This window comes from Thunnus thynnus, chromosome 14, assembly GCF_963924715.1.
Source record: "Thunnus thynnus chromosome 14, fThuThy2.1, whole genome shotgun sequence".
In the NCBI taxonomy this organism is placed as follows: Eukaryota; Metazoa; Chordata; class Actinopteri; order Scombriformes; family Scombridae; genus Thunnus; species Thunnus thynnus.
Window position 1 is genome coordinate 286,461 of NC_089530.1, and position 16,750 is coordinate 303,210.

The 16,750-nt window shown below is 39.8% G+C and overlaps 2 protein-coding genes across 7 annotated transcripts in view; one reads left to right on the top strand and one right to left on the bottom strand.

Annotated features, from left to right (window-relative positions):
• The window catches only part of tm9sf2 (transmembrane 9 superfamily member 2), a 41,467-nt gene that overhangs the window by 4,889 nt on the left and 19,828 nt on the right, over window positions 1-16,750 (bottom strand). For 2 of the 6 annotated variants that reach the window (XR_010931262.1, XR_010931261.1), the window contains 13 exons: window positions 16,600-16,729; window positions 15,734-15,858; window positions 15,276-15,387; window positions 14,725-14,804; window positions 11,007-11,115; window positions 10,647-10,779; window positions 9,695-9,814; window positions 9,293-9,350; window positions 9,060-9,219; window positions 8,542-8,693; window positions 3,587-3,698; window positions 2,766-2,937; window positions 310-2,025 (listed from right to left, as the gene is read on the bottom strand). Coding sequence is in view for 3 of the 6 variants with exons in the window: in XM_067609236.1 (XP_067465337.1) it covers window positions 2,024-2,025; window positions 2,116-2,232; window positions 2,766-2,937; window positions 3,587-3,698; window positions 8,542-8,693; window positions 9,060-9,219; window positions 9,293-9,350; window positions 9,695-9,814; window positions 10,647-10,779; window positions 11,007-11,115; window positions 14,725-14,804; window positions 15,276-15,387; window positions 15,734-15,858; window positions 16,600-16,729 (1,582 nt within the window). In the remaining 3 variants the exon portion in view is untranslated. Of the gene's footprint in view, window positions 1-309; window positions 2,026-2,115; window positions 2,233-2,765; window positions 2,938-3,586; window positions 3,699-8,541; window positions 8,694-9,059; window positions 9,242-9,292; window positions 9,351-9,694; window positions 9,815-10,646; window positions 10,780-11,006; window positions 11,116-14,724; window positions 14,805-15,275; window positions 15,388-15,733; window positions 15,859-16,599; window positions 16,730-16,750 lie in introns of those variants that run through there. The other 4 variants (XM_067609236.1, XR_010931263.1, XM_067609237.1 and 1 more) reach the window with 4 other exon arrangements.
• nvl (nuclear VCP like) overlaps window positions 1-16,750 on the top strand; it is a 316,947-nt gene that overhangs the window by 4,713 nt on the left and 295,484 nt on the right. The gene's annotated exons all lie outside the window — the stretch shown is intronic.

The following is a 16,750-nucleotide window of genomic DNA, read 5'->3' on the forward strand; positions in this document are numbered from 1 at the left end:
TGTTTAAGTTCAGTCATTTCACACAGCAGCAACATGATTCCTAACTGGCTTCCAGCATACAATTCCTGCTAGGACCCAGCCCCAACGGTTGTACACCCTTTTGACTAAAAATGATTGAAGTCTATTCAATAAACTAGACTTGATACCCTCAGATACTGTTACACTATGATTACAGATGCAACAATATGGAATTTCAGCACCGATAATGATAACCTTATTAGACCAATGTATTTATTAACCCTTACTAATTAAAAACCATGTCTGTCCTGCCGACTGTGAATGTTCTTATAGCCACTGCATCTCTCTAACCTTCTGTTTGTTTGTTGTCCCACAATTACATGAGCATCCGAGCTGCGTGCCTCTCTCTCTTTTCTCCCTCTCTCTCCATATTTTCTCCTCCTTGTCCTCTCCTTCCACGCAGGCTTCTCTGAACTGGACCATCAGTCATCCTGGGACTGCTCTGCCTCCCTGGCTGTTGGTGCCATTCCCAGAGGTTTTGGATCAGGATCTTCATCCTGCAGGAGATTCTGCCACACCTCATGTCTCTCCCTGTCCTGCATGATCGATGTTCTCTCTCTCTCTCTCATGTAGTTTTTTGTCTCTCCTTCCTCTGTGTGTGTGATTGGTGTGATGTGAGTTTCCCCTTTGTGTATGTGTAGTCTGTCCTTTTTCCAGGTCTCCATGGTGATGGAGGTCATGTGGCTCAGGTCCTATCTGTTTGGCAACACCTGGAAGTTGCTTGATGTCCTTCTAATCAGATTCTTCATAAATGTTATCAATCTATCAATAATGTATTTTATTATCCTGTTTTTCCATACTGCAATTTTACTATCTGATCTATTCTGTACACACATCATCTATTGCACATCTGTCTGTCCTGAGAGAGGGATCCCTCCTCTGTTGTTCTTCCTGAGGTTTCTTCCATTTCTTCCCTGTTAAAGGGTTTTTTGGGAGCTTTTCCTCATTTGTATTGAGGGTCTAAGGACAGTGGATGTTGTATTGCTGTGTAGACTTTAAAACTTTAATTAGTGATTTGTGATATTGGGCTATATAAATAAAAATAGACTTGACTTGATCTGTTATGGCCAGGCCAGTATTAACAAGTGTGTACAGGCTATAAAAACATTAGAATAATTTACATAACGTCTGACTGATTAATGGTTACCTCAAGCCCCTAGACTCCACTGTTTAGAAAGGGTGCAGGTCTTTTAAAATGAACTGGCTAACAACCTGAAGCATCATTCATCCTCCCTTTGCTGCTGATGTGAGGGGACTCTGCTGAACTCTCAGCCTAAGTCTATAGAAATTCAACTCATTTTAAGATGCTTAGCTAATTAGACTAAATCAACACATACAGTTAACGTATGTTTTGAACTCATTCATAACTATTCACCATTAGAATAATGGTAAAATGGTAAACGGACTGTACTTGTATAGCGCCTTTCTAGTCCTCCGACCACTCAAAGCGCTTTTTACACTGCAAATCACATTCACCCATATTCATACGCTGAATGGTACAGGGGCTACCATTCAAGGTCCCAACCTGCCCATCAGTAGAAATCTAATCATTCATACACATCCACACACTGATGGCACAGCCATCAGGAGCAATTCGGGGTTAAGTGTCTTGCCCAAGGACACATCGACATGTGGACTGGACGAGCGCCGATCTCCCGATTAGTGGACGACCCGCTCTACCTCCTGAGCCACAGCCGCCCCATAATGAGCTCTGTATGGCTGTAAAACATAGCGACTGTGGATGAGAGGTGAGAGGGAGTTGAATGCAGGGAGAGAAGTCAAAGACGTTGCATTTCTGCATGTTTATATTCTGTGTGTTTTGTGTGTGTTTGATGAACTGCTCCACCTGTTCGACTTCAGAACAAGCATTGTGATCGTCAATTAAAGTAAAGTATAAAGTCCATGTCATTCCGCTGTGGCCTCTCTGCTCTCCACTGTGGTTGTGTGTGGGTGTGTGCCTTGCCAAGTCCTCTATGGCCAACTCAGCTCTGGTAAACATGCTCCTTCCTGGTGGGCAGAAGAGATGATACAAGGATTTTACGAAAATCACCCTGAAGCAACCTAACAGTGACCCAACTCGAACCCCTAGCCACTGACAGGACTGCCTGGTAGGCCTCCTCCACCCAGGGGACATCCAACAAAGGAGGGAAGTGAGATGCACATGTAACCATGTGCTACCGGCATCGTCGCAACACCTGGGCTCCCGTGTCCCATCTGCAACAAAATGTGTGGATCACGACTCAGCCTCCACAGCCATATGAGGTGGCACCAGAAACAGCAGTGCTTACAACACCCCTCCTGACCATCTCAACCCTGAGGAGCAAGAGTCGTTGTCATCATCGGTCACGATGGACAGCTAAGATGGAGATGGTGCGTGTGTGTGTGTGTGGAATGATGTCCCTAGTCAGCAGCCAAGTCTCTGTATTATCAGATGTAATTATAGGCTGAAACTCCATTAATAGAACAACAGCAATAATTTCATTTTCTTCCTTGTTAGCCAATAACATAACTGCCAGCAATATATTGTTTAGCGTTTAATTGTGATATCAATATGCCATAAATAATAGTCAAATTTGAAAATACCCTAATCCTGACAGCACTGTTTCACCTACATAACTAAGATCTTTCTTTTTAACCTCCAAAATAACCCATTTAGTAGCTGTGTATATGGTAATGATGACTGCTGTGATGATCTATGGTGACAAAATACACCAACCCTCATACCTCCCTTCTTTTTGTATACCTACCAGTGAACAAGAAGAAGATGAGAGCCATGATCATGGTGTATCCAAAGTACAGGATGGTGCTAGCCAGTCCAGTGATTTGCAGCTTGGAGAAGAAGTAATGAATGGCATAGACAAGGAAATAGACAGCAGTGAAGCCGCTGGTCAGGAAGGAGCGCCACTGCCAATGATAGTCCTGTGAAGAGGAGGAACATGGCCAGAGTTGAGATGTAAGGGAAGAAACAAACCGTTTTGTAAACTAGGTCCTGACTGAGGGGGTTTCAAGAACAAATGGCCTCTGCCATACGCAGCCTGGATTCCACAGCTTTGAATTGCAGGTCAATGCTGGTGAGTGTTAATTTCATCACAGTAACATAGAAACAAGAACAAAGTTAGAACAAACTCAAAATCAAATCTAAACAAATATAAACATGTCAAGACTAAGGTGCCACTGCTCGCTGTGTCTACCATTCAGTAAGGAATCTCAGAGTTTTCATGTCTAAACCTCCTGCTCCTAGCCCTAAGGGTTGGGGTTAAAACCTCAGCAGGTCCATATACAGAAATTCCATTCTTATTCTACTAATTTTATTCTATTTTTGTACATTTATATTGTATTCATACTGCAATCAAACTGCAACTACAAATGTAATCAAATTGTAACTGCAGATAAATATTTTAAATTTGTAAATCCTACTTCCTACTTTAAACTCAGTTGAATTATGTTTTACCCTAATAACATTCTAGCTAATTTCCAGTCTTGTATTAATCTACTATTAATAATATCCCTAAAACATGAAGATGAAAATGATCATTTTAAACGGTATTTTATTGATCATGCTGTTTACCTCAGCACATAAGTGGAAGTAGCAGAGCAGGATGGTGGCCTCAGAGCAGGTGATAACCAGGATAATAAAGACAAGGAAGAGGAAGCCAAACATGTAGTACATCTGATGGGACCTGTAGGACAAGAAGAGACATGTCTAAGCCAGGGTTTATGTTAGTCGGTATATGCCGGCTTTTTGCCGGTATCACGTGTAGTTGTCTGGCAAATGAAAATATCAACGGCAAAAATAAACTCATTAATAGCATATGAAATAGCCTTATATTGTGTGACCTATAAGACATGTTGCCAAGACACCTTAAATATAAACTTATGTATTATATATGCAAAACTTTAGTTTTGCCTCCGCTGTTAAGACAGTGTGAGATTCACTAAGTGTTTGGTCAGATGTGACTAAGCGTGGCATGAGACTCAAAAGCTGCACACTTTAGCAACAACCCTGCACTTTGGCTCAACAGCAGTTAACACGACTCCAAAAAGTCTTACTGTTTTCTCTCAGGTAACGTTACATCCCTCATTTGCACAATGAAACAAACAAATCAGCCTGGAGCTCCACAGTTAAATAACATGTTATTGATCAGTAGGAAGTTTAACTTTTCCCCGGCTCTGGTGAGAGGCGGGCTTGGGGAGACTGAGGCAGGTGAAGGTGGAGCTGCAGCAGCAGGCTGCTTGCATGGCTGCATATAATTAAAAATAGCAAAGCAATTTGTTTTATTTTATTGTTGTAGCCTATATGCTCAGTTTGCAAAGGTAGTGAAGAGTTCTTTCTGCTGACTAAAATACATATGTTTGATCATAGAATTTGTGTTTTTGTGTTTTATTGATGTTTAAATGTAGGCTACTATATGGGTATTTAAACATTGTCCGGTAGTTGTTCTGTATAGCTGGAATTCTGAAATATTAATGGCCAAAGGCGATTCTTGCTTTGCACTTTTCATTTATTGCCTATTTTTTACAACCTAACTTTGTGGGAAGGAGAAGGGGAACAACAGGTTATGGAGAGTCCCTTGTAAGCACTTCACTTGTGCCAGTAGCTCAGCTTTATCTTTGGGGAACACCCCCAGCTCCAGGAGTGATGCCCAAATAAGGAAATGTGGGTCATTTAGCAGGTGGATGTGACTCCCCTTGTTGAGACCTGCTGATAGTTTAGGGTTTTTTTTTCTTCCCAAAAACAAATCATTTTTAAAAATGATTGTACGAAATAAATGTTCATAAAAAACCCACTATTTGTGCTTTGCTGAATAACATATTTGTATTCAGGCATACCTGTAATCTCTTAGTTTCCCCCTCTAGTTATCAGCAGCAGCCTTTACTTCCACTGTTTTGAAGTGTATTTCCTTATCATAATAGTTTGTTCATACTTAGACCATATGAGCTAAATTTCAGTGAGCTCCAGAAAAGAAAGACCTGACTAGAGATACCTAACTATATTGTAAGTAGAGCTGCACAATGTTAGTCAAGAATCACTCTGAATTGAGATCACAATTGTCTTGCATATCTCTTAAGTGAACCATTTACTTATGTATTGGCTGGGATTCAGGCAGGGGCATGAATGTATACTGTATGTGTAGATGTCTGTAGCGTCTATGTTTCTGCGTGGAATATGCACCAGCTGCAAAAACAAATCTCCCTCTGGAACATTCAACACTATCTATTTATTTTTACTTTTAAAAAATTGCAATCCATATTGTGTTGATGCTGAAAGAACAAAAATATGTTTATTATCCGTGCTTCATGCCCTATGAACTTCACCCCCACCAGGACCCAGGTCAAGTACAACAATGACAAGCCATGGTTTAGTGCAGAACTCAGACAACTGTGTCAAGCCCAAGATGAGGCCTACAGGAGTGGATATATGAACCTCTACAGGCATGCCAAGTACAAGCTAAAGACAGGAATTAGAGCAGCCAAGGAGAGGCACACCGAGAAGCTGAAAGACGAGCTCTAAACCAATAACACATCTTCAGTTTGGAAAAGCCTGCAAGAAATCACCAACTACAAAAGGAAACCACCCCACTCCATAGACAACCATCAGCTGGCAGAGAACCTGAAAAAGTTTGACAGACAAAGGCTTAACCTGGACTCTCCCTCATTCCACATCCACTCCTGCTTGGGTCCCCCACCTCCACTCACTCGCCTCTTCACAACCCCCTTGACAAAGACCACCATCCCACCACCTCTCCACCACTATCAATAGAGACAGAAGACGTGCATAAACTGTTCATCATGCAGAAACCCTGGGAAGCGGCTGGACCAGACAATGTGTCACCATCCACTTTAAAGCACTGTGCTGAACAATTATGATAGCCTCCATATATACGGACAATCTTCAACCAGTCACTACAACTCTGCATGGTCCTGTCTGCATCAAATCCTCCACCATAGTCCCTGTTCCTAAAAAGCAGAGGATTACAGAGCTTAATGACTACAGGCCCGTCGCTCTGACCCCTGTGGCCATAAAGGTTTTTGAAAGACTCATCCTGTCCCACCTAAAATCAGTCATTGACCCCCTGATGGACCCCATGCAGTTTGCGTACCAGACTAACAGGTCTGTGGAAGACATAGTCAACCTAGCCCTGCAAGTCATTCTCCACCATCTGGACAGTCGGGGACTACGCCAGGATCCTGTTTGTTGACTTCAGCTTGACATTTCATACAATTGTACCAGAGCTCCTCCAGACCAAGCTCTCCCAGTTGACTGTGCTTAAGCCTCTGTGGATCACTAACTTTCTGACAGATAGGAAGCAGCATGTGAGGGATGGGAAAGCATACCTCCACCTGTGGGACCATCAGCACCGGAGTTGACAATAGACGAGGAGAGCCCTCCCACCCATCCCTCAACTCAACATCAACAGCACCACAGTTGCAGCCGCTGAGTCATTTAAGTTTCTTGGCACCACCATCTCCAAGGATCTTAAATGGGACATCAACATAAGCGCATAATCAAGAAGGCCCAACAGAGGATGTTCTTCCCGTGGCAGCTAAAGAGGCTAAACCTGCCACAGGTCAGTGCTGATTCAGTTCTACCTCGCCATCGTTGAGTCCATCTTCACATCATCCATCACTGTTTGGTACACTGCAGCAACCAAACAGGACATTTAGAGGCTGCAGTGCATCATTCGCTCAGCTGAGAAGACAATCGGCTGCAAACTCCCCCCCAGTGATCAGCTGCACTCCTCCAGGGCCGGATGGCATGCAAGCAAGATCATCTCAGACACATCAGCCAAAAAGACTGAGATCCATAAAAACCTCTTCACCTTCTTTCGAGAAACTGTTTCTTTACTAAACAGCTGAACTGCTCTGTTATCAAACTGGACTCTACATTTAACATGCCTCATTTATTATTTCAAAGCTCATTTCAAAACTGGCCGGAGAATGTGCACAAGACTGGCTACTGTGACACTATGGACAGTGTTCCAGATGTTATGTTTCGACAAAGTCATACACAGACAGCATATGATGAAAACACTGTAAACAAGGTGCTTGCATTCACACTTTCTGCCGTGAAGAGGACACGGTTACAGTAAAAATGCCTCTCCCAAAAGCCCATCCAAAGTTTGGAAATCCACAGCAAATCAAGAAAACTGTGTCCTAGAATACATACCTACTTGAAGAAAGAAATGCAACGCTCATTACCTAGCCCCTGCTCACACAACTGTGAGTCTAAGGACTCACCTATACCTTTGCTCTGTTACAGATCTGAAATAAGCCTACTTTGCTACAGGACTATGTGACAGGCAGAAAAAAAAGGATTTGATATATCATAAATTGGACTGCTAACAGAACAAATGCTGTTTTTTTTTCTCATTCATAGGCTTAATTGGTAACACTACAATATATGCAAGACAATTACTGTTACTATAAAACATTTTTAAAAAGCACTTGCTAGAAGTTTACAGTCATACCATCCAACATTTAAACATTTATTGAGAACCAATCACAATGCAGGCACAACTGAGAAAATGAAAATGCATTTTAATACCAGATGTAAATGCAAAGCGGATTGGATGTCATTATCCAGATAATGTATGAAGATACAGATCACATGTTAATACCTGGTGTAAATGGGGCAGGCATGCAACACAAATAAATACCCTTGCTCCTACAGTTAATGTGTTTTACAGGTTTCTAAACCTATACACAGTTCCTAATTCATAAAAAAAAAGAGTTAATTTGTTTACAAAGTGGGGAAATGTTTGGCCATCCACCTTAACAGATACAAAATATTTGAATGTGCGATGTATGGTTAGTTAGTTATGAACCAAACCATCTTATGTTTTATTATATATGGTATACATTGTCAGATATTGTACATCTGACTATAATCTCACAAAATCAAGTATGGATGACGGGTAATGTTCCAGCTTGAAACACTCGAAGATAACAGTATGAATCCAATCTTTTATAAAATTTTTATAAAAATTGAACACTTTGACAAATGTCTTGATTGTATTCTTTTTTTGTTTTTGTTTTTGACAGAACTGCATTAATTCCAGTTAAGACAGATAAGAGGTGGTCTCACTTGTTCACTCATTGACAACACCAGCACACATGTTGGCTGCTCTCAACGGTCTTTGCTTCAGATTGTCTGTAAAAATGGCAGGTGTTTTATCATATTTTCGTCATATCTTTCATATCATATCTATCATATCTTTGTCGTATTCATTTTAAAACTGCCAAAACTAGTTTCTGATTAGATGAGAAATAGCTCATGCAGTTGCAGAACTGTGGTTATTATTTAAATAGAAAGGCTAGTTTAAATACTTGTTCATGTGTTTTAGGCTTCAAGAAGTTTTAAGAGATGGTGAGTTGTGGCACTCCCCACAGCTCTCTGACTCATCTGATACATACAAACCTGTAAGGCTAGACTGATTCTCAGCTTTTCATACTTCATTCTAGAAGCAAAAAGGTGTATAATGACTTTCTAACTTTAAACTTTACAGTGTTACTCATTCTTACCAGATGGAGTTTAGTATGAAGAACAGCTGAATAAATATACACCCAAAAGGCAGAATTCCTCCCATGATGATACCAGGGAATGGTTTTGTGTAGAATGACTGCTGTGGGATTTGACGAGGAATTTGATTGGTCCGCACTGGGTGCTCAATACCCTTAAACCACCAGTCGCAACAGAGAGAGAGAGAAAGAAATTCAAACTATCAGATAGGTACACCCTGATATAGTTACTCAAAATAAATGAAGAAAGAAAGAAAGAAATATGACACATACCTAAGGTTTTTCATGTGAACCACAGTATAAAATCTTTACATTTCTGTCGATTTACTTCATTTAGTTTAGAGGGTACAGACTCTTCCAGCAATTCAGTTATTTTTAACATTTGGTACTTTTGTCACTTGAACCACCTAACTTATGACATTGTGACACACTCTTTCTGTCAACCACCACTGGCATGGAATATATATCAGCATGTATTAGTTATGAATGGATGTACAGTATGTGTGTTCAGATTTACTTACTGCCTTCTTGAAGCCAAAGTATGCTCCTATAAAGGTAAGTGGCACTGAGATACAGAACCAAAGAGCCAGTATGGCTACCAGGGTCCCAAAGGGCATGGCTGCTGAAGACCCTTCGCCCCACAGGATCAAGTTCATCACAAAGAAATCTGCAAACACCACCCTGAGCAGAGACAGAGAGAAAGCTAAGTGAAGGGGATAATGAGTGAGAGTGGAAGCAAGTGGTTGTGTCTTACCCAGGACAGAGGAAGGCTGTCAGTAGAACATTGGTCTTCCACTTCTCTCCTCCAAAAGCTGACAATTAACCAAACAGAAAGACAAAGGAGGAGAGGATTTTTAGAAATTCACTGAAACCGAAAAGCCGCCATGTTATTACTTTTGTTCATATGTTGTTTACATTAGAGGTCCACACCCCCTGTAGAGACTGTGCTCAAATTTCACTAACCATAATAATAACCATAATGTTAATGAACCCAAAATGTTGTATTTGTGCAAGGAAAACAGTAGTCATTTTAAAAGAGAATTACAGAATAATGAGTACAACACTGGATTATAAAAATAGCTGGTAGCTTCTTTTTCTCCTTATTCCTTATTTCCTTTCCAACATTAATCACTTCCCTGAATTCTTTCTCACTTACATTTGTAGAGGCGAGCGGCCACATAACCAGCCGGAGTTCCCAGCAGAACCCAGAGAACAACAGCACAGGTCATCAGAGCCCCACGGTTTGCCGGAGAGAGGAACCCAAGACAGGCAAAGACTGGAGAGGGGGGAGTTGACTCGATTACATGTTAAAAATTTGAAGGTTGGATAAGTAAAGCAGTTATAGAGCCTTACTTATACAGGATTTTTTTGGCTGATACCAATATTGATATAAGAGTTTTAAAAAATTATATTTATTTTTCAGCGCAAACACTAAACATTCTCAATAAGGTTACCATAAATGTAGTCATTAAAGAATTAAAATGATGCTTTACAAAGATCACTATTGTTGAATTTCTCCAAAATCCTGATACAAGGGAGCACACTGCTTGCAACTTGTGAGCAGTTCTTAATGACTTAGGAGTCCTCTGGATTACCTCTAACTTCTCTCAGACTTAGGAGCTCCTTTTAGCGCTACATGCTTTGTTAAATTCTTCCAAAACAACAAAAAAAGATTTTTTAGGACTACCTCAGCCAGTTGGGAGCTACTTTTAGTCTTAGGATGTTTTGTGAATATAGCCCCTGAACTTCATTATAAATTGTGTCTACCACTAAGGCTGCATCCCCACATGGCAGCAATTTCAAGTTTCCAAAAGAAGGAGAGACAAGCAAGTGAAATTTTCAAGCTTTTAGCTTGAAAAAGCTTTCACTTGCCTGTTGATCTGTCTCAATTGTTTGATGCTATGAGATGTTCATCTTTCTTAACGTGGTCAGGGAAGACAAAGAATCAGAGAGCATCAAGTCGATAGGACAAAAATAAAGAGTGGATAGAAGAAAGACAGGAAAGATGATGGCATGTAAAGAGCAAGTAAGTAAGCAAGTACTCTAGTCTGGCATCTATAACTGATTTTAAATTCTAATAAACAATCATGAAGATAACAAACACATACAAAGTGTGACAAATGTCATGATGAAGATCTGGGTTCCAGAGCCGAGGAAAACCGACAGCAGCATTCCCTTCCTGGGAGGTCGGAAAACATCTCCGTGGACCAACTTCCACCCAAACTCCTCCTGAGCATCCTCCTGGAAAACAAGAAATATTAGCAGAAATGAGAACAACATGACGCAGCTGTATCATGTTTTGGTAATGCCACAGCTGCCTTGTATGATTATTATTCATGTGATAGTGAAGATAGTTAAATTTAGTTAATCATTGCCATGACTATGAACTTAGAACAATTGGCAATTTTCTGATCACAGCTCCACCTCAGCTCAAAGTGTTCCCATCAGCCATATAGGCAGATACTCACCACAGAGTCCATCTGATTGTATCTAGCGATGTCTTTATGCAGAGTCCTCAGCATTATCATGGCTACCATTCCAGACAGAAACAACACGATCACCAACGAGTTCATTATACTGGGGAGAAAAAAACATGGTGTGTTGCAATGGTGTTATTTTGCGGCCAAGATCCAAAACAAGTGTTCTCTTGAGTCATAGAATTATTTTCTAAATGCAGATTGCAAGGCTGAGCTCACATTAATTAATGTTGAATCTGTATTTTGATGTGGATTGTCCCAGTGGATGGAGACCGGTCAATTTATACACACCAGGGTTGAGCAATGTTTGAATGAATCATCATTAATCTTTACAATGTGACAATGTGAGGCATTTTTAAAATATAAAACCACGATGACTGCTGCCTTAAGATCACCCGAACTTTAAGCCTAATGTAACTGAACAGGACAGAAAAATCCAAGCCTCAGGAGTCGATGGAAGACGGGAGGAATCAGTTTGCTCTGTGTGCATGCAAGATATACAAACTGTTGAAGCTGAGAGCATACAGCTTAGAAGATGGAGCAAAAGAGGCCTCAGCCTCCAGGTCAAGTGGCAAGGCATGGAGGATTAGTCAAGCTCTCTATGCATTAAACAAACAATTTGATGCGATTTTACAAATAAGTACTTTTGAAAATAATAGCCTATGTGTGGGTAAACCTAAAGAAAGCCGACCCGTATGAACAAGGTAACCACTGGAAAACAGCAGTGAGAAAAAGAGCAAAGCATGAATTCAGACGCAGCTCTTGTTGAAATGAAGACAATGATTGCTAAACTGAAAGCAGATTCAAACTCAGAGCTGAAGTCAGAAATGAAGTCACTTCACGATGAAATGAAAAATGGGTTTGAACGACTTGAAGAGAAAGTGACAACGCTGAATGAAAAGGTCAAAAAACTTGACAGCAGACTTGAAGAAGCTGGACAAGCACTTCAGAGGACCGCAACACTGCTGCAGGGAAACTGTTATTCATCCTTCTGCAAAGTAATCAGTATCTACAAGAGGAATGCCAAGATCTGGAAAACCGAGAGACACAACAATTTGAGAATTATAGGGTGACAGAGGACAACGAGAACAGAGACATGGTTAAGTTTTATCAACCCGTTTATTAAAAGACTTTTAAACATATCCCCTGAGCTCAATCTGGGCATAGAAAGAGCCCACAGGTCACTTCAGAAGAAACCAACGAACCTGATAGAGACCACGAGATCAATTGTTGTGAAATTTTCAAATTTTCCATTAAAGAAAGTGCCCCACATGGGGCTTGGCAAAAGAAGAAAACCGTGTTCAAAGGGAAGTAGATTTTTTTTTTTTTTTTTACCACAACCACTCTAATACTCTGCAGAATAAAAAAAAAAAGAATACATCTGGATATAGAAACAACTGAAACAGGAGGATATCAGATTCCAGCCACTCTATATAACAAGCTCAAAATTTTCCTTGAGGCTGGTGTGGGGGTGTTCAAATCAGCAACAGACAGCCTGTGCGGATAATTCGCCCGGAAAGAACTGCATGGACTGGGCTGATCAGCTCTGTGGGACATGAGGTTTGTGCCTGAACTGTATGTCCGATCATCAAGGACCTTGTTGGTCTTCTTTGGGAAGGAACAACTCTAAACCAAGAGCTTCTACAAACCGAAAGACGGGTAATTATGGTCACACATACACACAGAGGTGCAAGCATGCACACGCACATGCACACACACACACACACAATGATTCCATGCACTGACACAAGCATGGAAGACTGGGGACAGCTACCTTAGGTGCTTGGTAGCACAAGTGGAAGTCGTATTCTGTTTTTTTCTTTTCTTAATTTTGTATATTCTCTTTGTTACGTTAGGAAATTTGAGGATATAATGTTTTTCCTTACAATTAAAGTATTTAAAAATATCTACACAGGTTTAGAAGGTCTACACTTGCGAATAAAGTTGGGAGAACTGTGGGTACGGGGAGTAGTACTTTAAAACAGAAAATATTATGTGGTAGTGTATGAACATTAACATAATTTCATTTAATGTTAATGGTCTGAATAAGTCAAGTAAGAGGAGCAAAGTGCTTGCACAAATGAAACATCAAGGAGGACATATTGTATTTATGCAAAAAACACGTGTGTCTAAAATGGAACATGAAAAATTAGCAAAACTGTTTACTGTCCAGGTTTTCTATTCATCGTTCCACTCATTGAGAAGAGGTGTTATAACTATGATAAGGAACCACATCCCATTTCAGGTGGAGAATACAGTATGTGACAAAAGGGCAGATATGTTTTTGTTGAAGGGAAGACAGATGGAGAATATATCACACTATTAAATATATACAACCCCACTGAGGAGGGTCCAAGTACAAGAGAAGATTATTGATTCAATTATAGTACAGTAATTATTTCTTTTCAGACCACTACCCATATATCTTGTCTCTAATATGTTCAAACAACGGAACTCTATTATAATGAAGATCACATGGAATGGCAGGAAACTAGAATAAAAATGAAATACCTTAAACTGCCAAAAGAAATGGGTGGTCTAGATTTACCAAACCTGCAAGCTTACTATAAAGCAGCACAAGTAAGAAATGTTAAGGTGTGGATGCTAGAAATGCCATATAGAAGATGGAGAGAGATGGAATTAAATTGTGGAGATATACCACTAACTGTTCTGCCTTTAAATATAAAAAATCCTACATTGAGAATCTAGACAATAGATGGGTAGTCACTACACTTAGGGTTTGGAAAATGAACTCTCACGCAGTATATTCCTAGCTGATTGAGAACAAATGTGCAAAAACATACATGAAACAACTAACTCAAACTATTGGAAAGAATATACATGTAAGATTATAATTCGATATTTTAAGAGTATAGTCTAGACTCTATGCTCTATGTGAAAAGTGCCCTGAGATGACTTTTGTTGTGATTTGGCGCTATATAAACAGAATTGTATTGAATTTAATTTAATTGTAAATATAGCTGCAAGCGGCGTTCCCCGGGTTCAAATTTTTTTGTGGTCAACAGAAGAAAGCAGCTCAGTCTTCAAAAACTAAAGCCAAGAGCAGCAATGAACGGGTTTCAGGCTTCAAAAACATGAGCAAAGTCACAAAGCTAGTTTAATTCTATTTAAAGAAGGACTAAGACCAATCGCGCACTTGTTTCATCATGAGAAAGCATGCAGCATTTCAATAATTGCGCACTCAAAGTTTTGCCATTCCTCCCCACTTCATCCAATTTGAACGAAACTCGAGGTATATGTTAAGGAGATAGTACTGGATGTCGCCAGTGAGGTTAATTAGGGCTGCTCAAAGGCATCTTGAGGTATGAGCAAATATGTGATAGGCCACGCCCACTTGCACTAATCAATATGGCGCTTCAGATTTTGATTAAAACTCGCCCCCGGAACATGCACACGAATTTTGGTGAAATTCTGTCCACTGGGTTTGTGGCATTTTTGGCGCCACCTATGGGTCGGGCTCAAAATGCTTTGAGAAACCTGTTTCCCAATCACGGACCGAAGAGATGTACCAAAATTTATGATAATGTCTGCATAGCATTTTGATATATAACATAATTCCTTTTGGAATATAAACGTTGGAGTCACAGATGAATTGTAATTGCCACATTAGTTTGTCTAAGAAGCCTTCAAAATAAATGCCATATCAACGAATGTCAGTGTTGTGTGAGTGTGTATGTTTGGGTGTTACCTGAACCACTGGATATTGGTGTGAGGCATTGACTCCAGGATGTAGTCCCATCTAGATGCCCAGCGAATATTTTTGTCTTCCTACAAACACACACATAGTTGTGTTTATTCAGTTATTTTCCTTCATATTTGTACATTAAAATGTTTCATGAGCATAAGTTGCTCTTCAGAGTAGGGCTGAATAATCATTATAAAAATAATTTCACATATTTACATTGATAGACAAGCTAACAATAAAACAATCTGTTTGAAACATATGATCTGCTAAAAGATAGTTTAATAACAGAGCACTAGCAGTGACAACTGGGTGGTGCAATTTTTGAGGTAGTAAAAAATGCTTTTTGTCAGGAGTCCACAAGAAAACAAACAAACAAACAAAAAAAGGTGAAATGAAATTTGACATTTTTGCACTGCACCAGTCTCTTCTTCTTGCCATATCAAAGTCTTTAAGCCACTCTCTCCCAATTTCAGCATCAGTAAATTTTCAGTTTATAGCCTATTCACAAAACTTGGACAGCATTAAACACACCCAGATGATACTAGTGTACTAACCACAAAGTTGACAGAGTAGGTGTATGGGATCTTAAACACTCCTGTGTGTTTGTTTTTCAGAAACTTTGGCCCTCCAGTGCAGTCAGGCCTGTCATCATTAGGGTTTTCATAGCTGAACAGAGCAAGAGAGAAGGACACAAAGCAACAAGATTCCAGATCAAAGCAAAGTCCACCAGTGGTCTAATTTGCCTACAAAATAGGCTCTGTCTGATCACAATTCAGGCAGAACCTTAAATCAATACCAAGCTATTCTACTAGCCTCTGGAACGGATGGTTTTCACATGTATTGCGGACACCAGGTGACAGTACCTGAGTTCTTTTAGGTTCTACAGTTTGGGTTCTACAATTGGCCCGAATGTGAAAATACCCCAAACAACAAACTTGATGAAAAGATTAATTCGGCTAAATTTAAATTTTGACTAGATATCTCAATATCAGCTAAAACTGTCATTCATTACCTTTTTGGTTCAATCTTGGCAGCAACCAATCGTGCTCCGAGTTGTTCATTCTCAACAATGTGGTAATGGATGGTGATGTCCACATGGTTAAAGATGTAAAAAGCATCCTTTTCATTAAAGTTAGACTGGAAAACAAAACCAAGACAGAGGAGTTCAAATCATAGACAGGCTAATAATATCACTGTTATAACAGTTACAGATATGTGTAAGATAAGCACCTTTCTGGGACTGAGACTAGTGCTAGTATAAAAAAAAGACACTGTGTTGCATGCTGACCCTGTCTCTACATGCCAACAAATCTGACCCACAGACGTTAATGGGCTTAAGACAATACGTAAACTAAATTCTATCACAATTGGCTTGTTTTTTTTTTTTTTTGTTTTTTTTTTTAAAACTTATGCCATAACAATATTTTGAAAGATGCTGTACACATAAAAACATCTATGCATAGGGGCTTTAAAGAAATTCTTGGTGCAGCTCAAAATCCTGATGTTTGCAGTTCCATTTTTCCCTCTTGATACTGCCTGACACCCAAACTCAGGATGCTAGCTAACACTGAGTGCTGATCTGATATATTATTTTGTCTTTTTCGAATTAAGAACTGTACCTCATTGTGCGATGGGAGTCCTGCTTATATGTGTAAGGAAACACGAGGTTGGAACTACTGTGTAGGCAAAGTCATTCATACACAAATGTATTTATATAATACTGTAAAAGTGTGATTATAAAAATGTATAAAATTCTTTGTTTTATAAAGAAAGTGAGGAAGAATGCCAATTGAATGTGGAGCATCTATAGCAACTATCACTGAGAAATAATTTTGTGCTGGTAAACTTTTTCTGTTTGAGTCGGTGTGACACCCTCACATTGACCACACAGGCATCTTTGGCACGTCCTGCTTCTGTGACGTAACATCCAATAGGGAAACCAGGATTACAGAACTTTTGTCCATCTTCAACATCATAACACCAGGTGACCGGCATGTTATCCACAATCCTACACATACACACACAAACA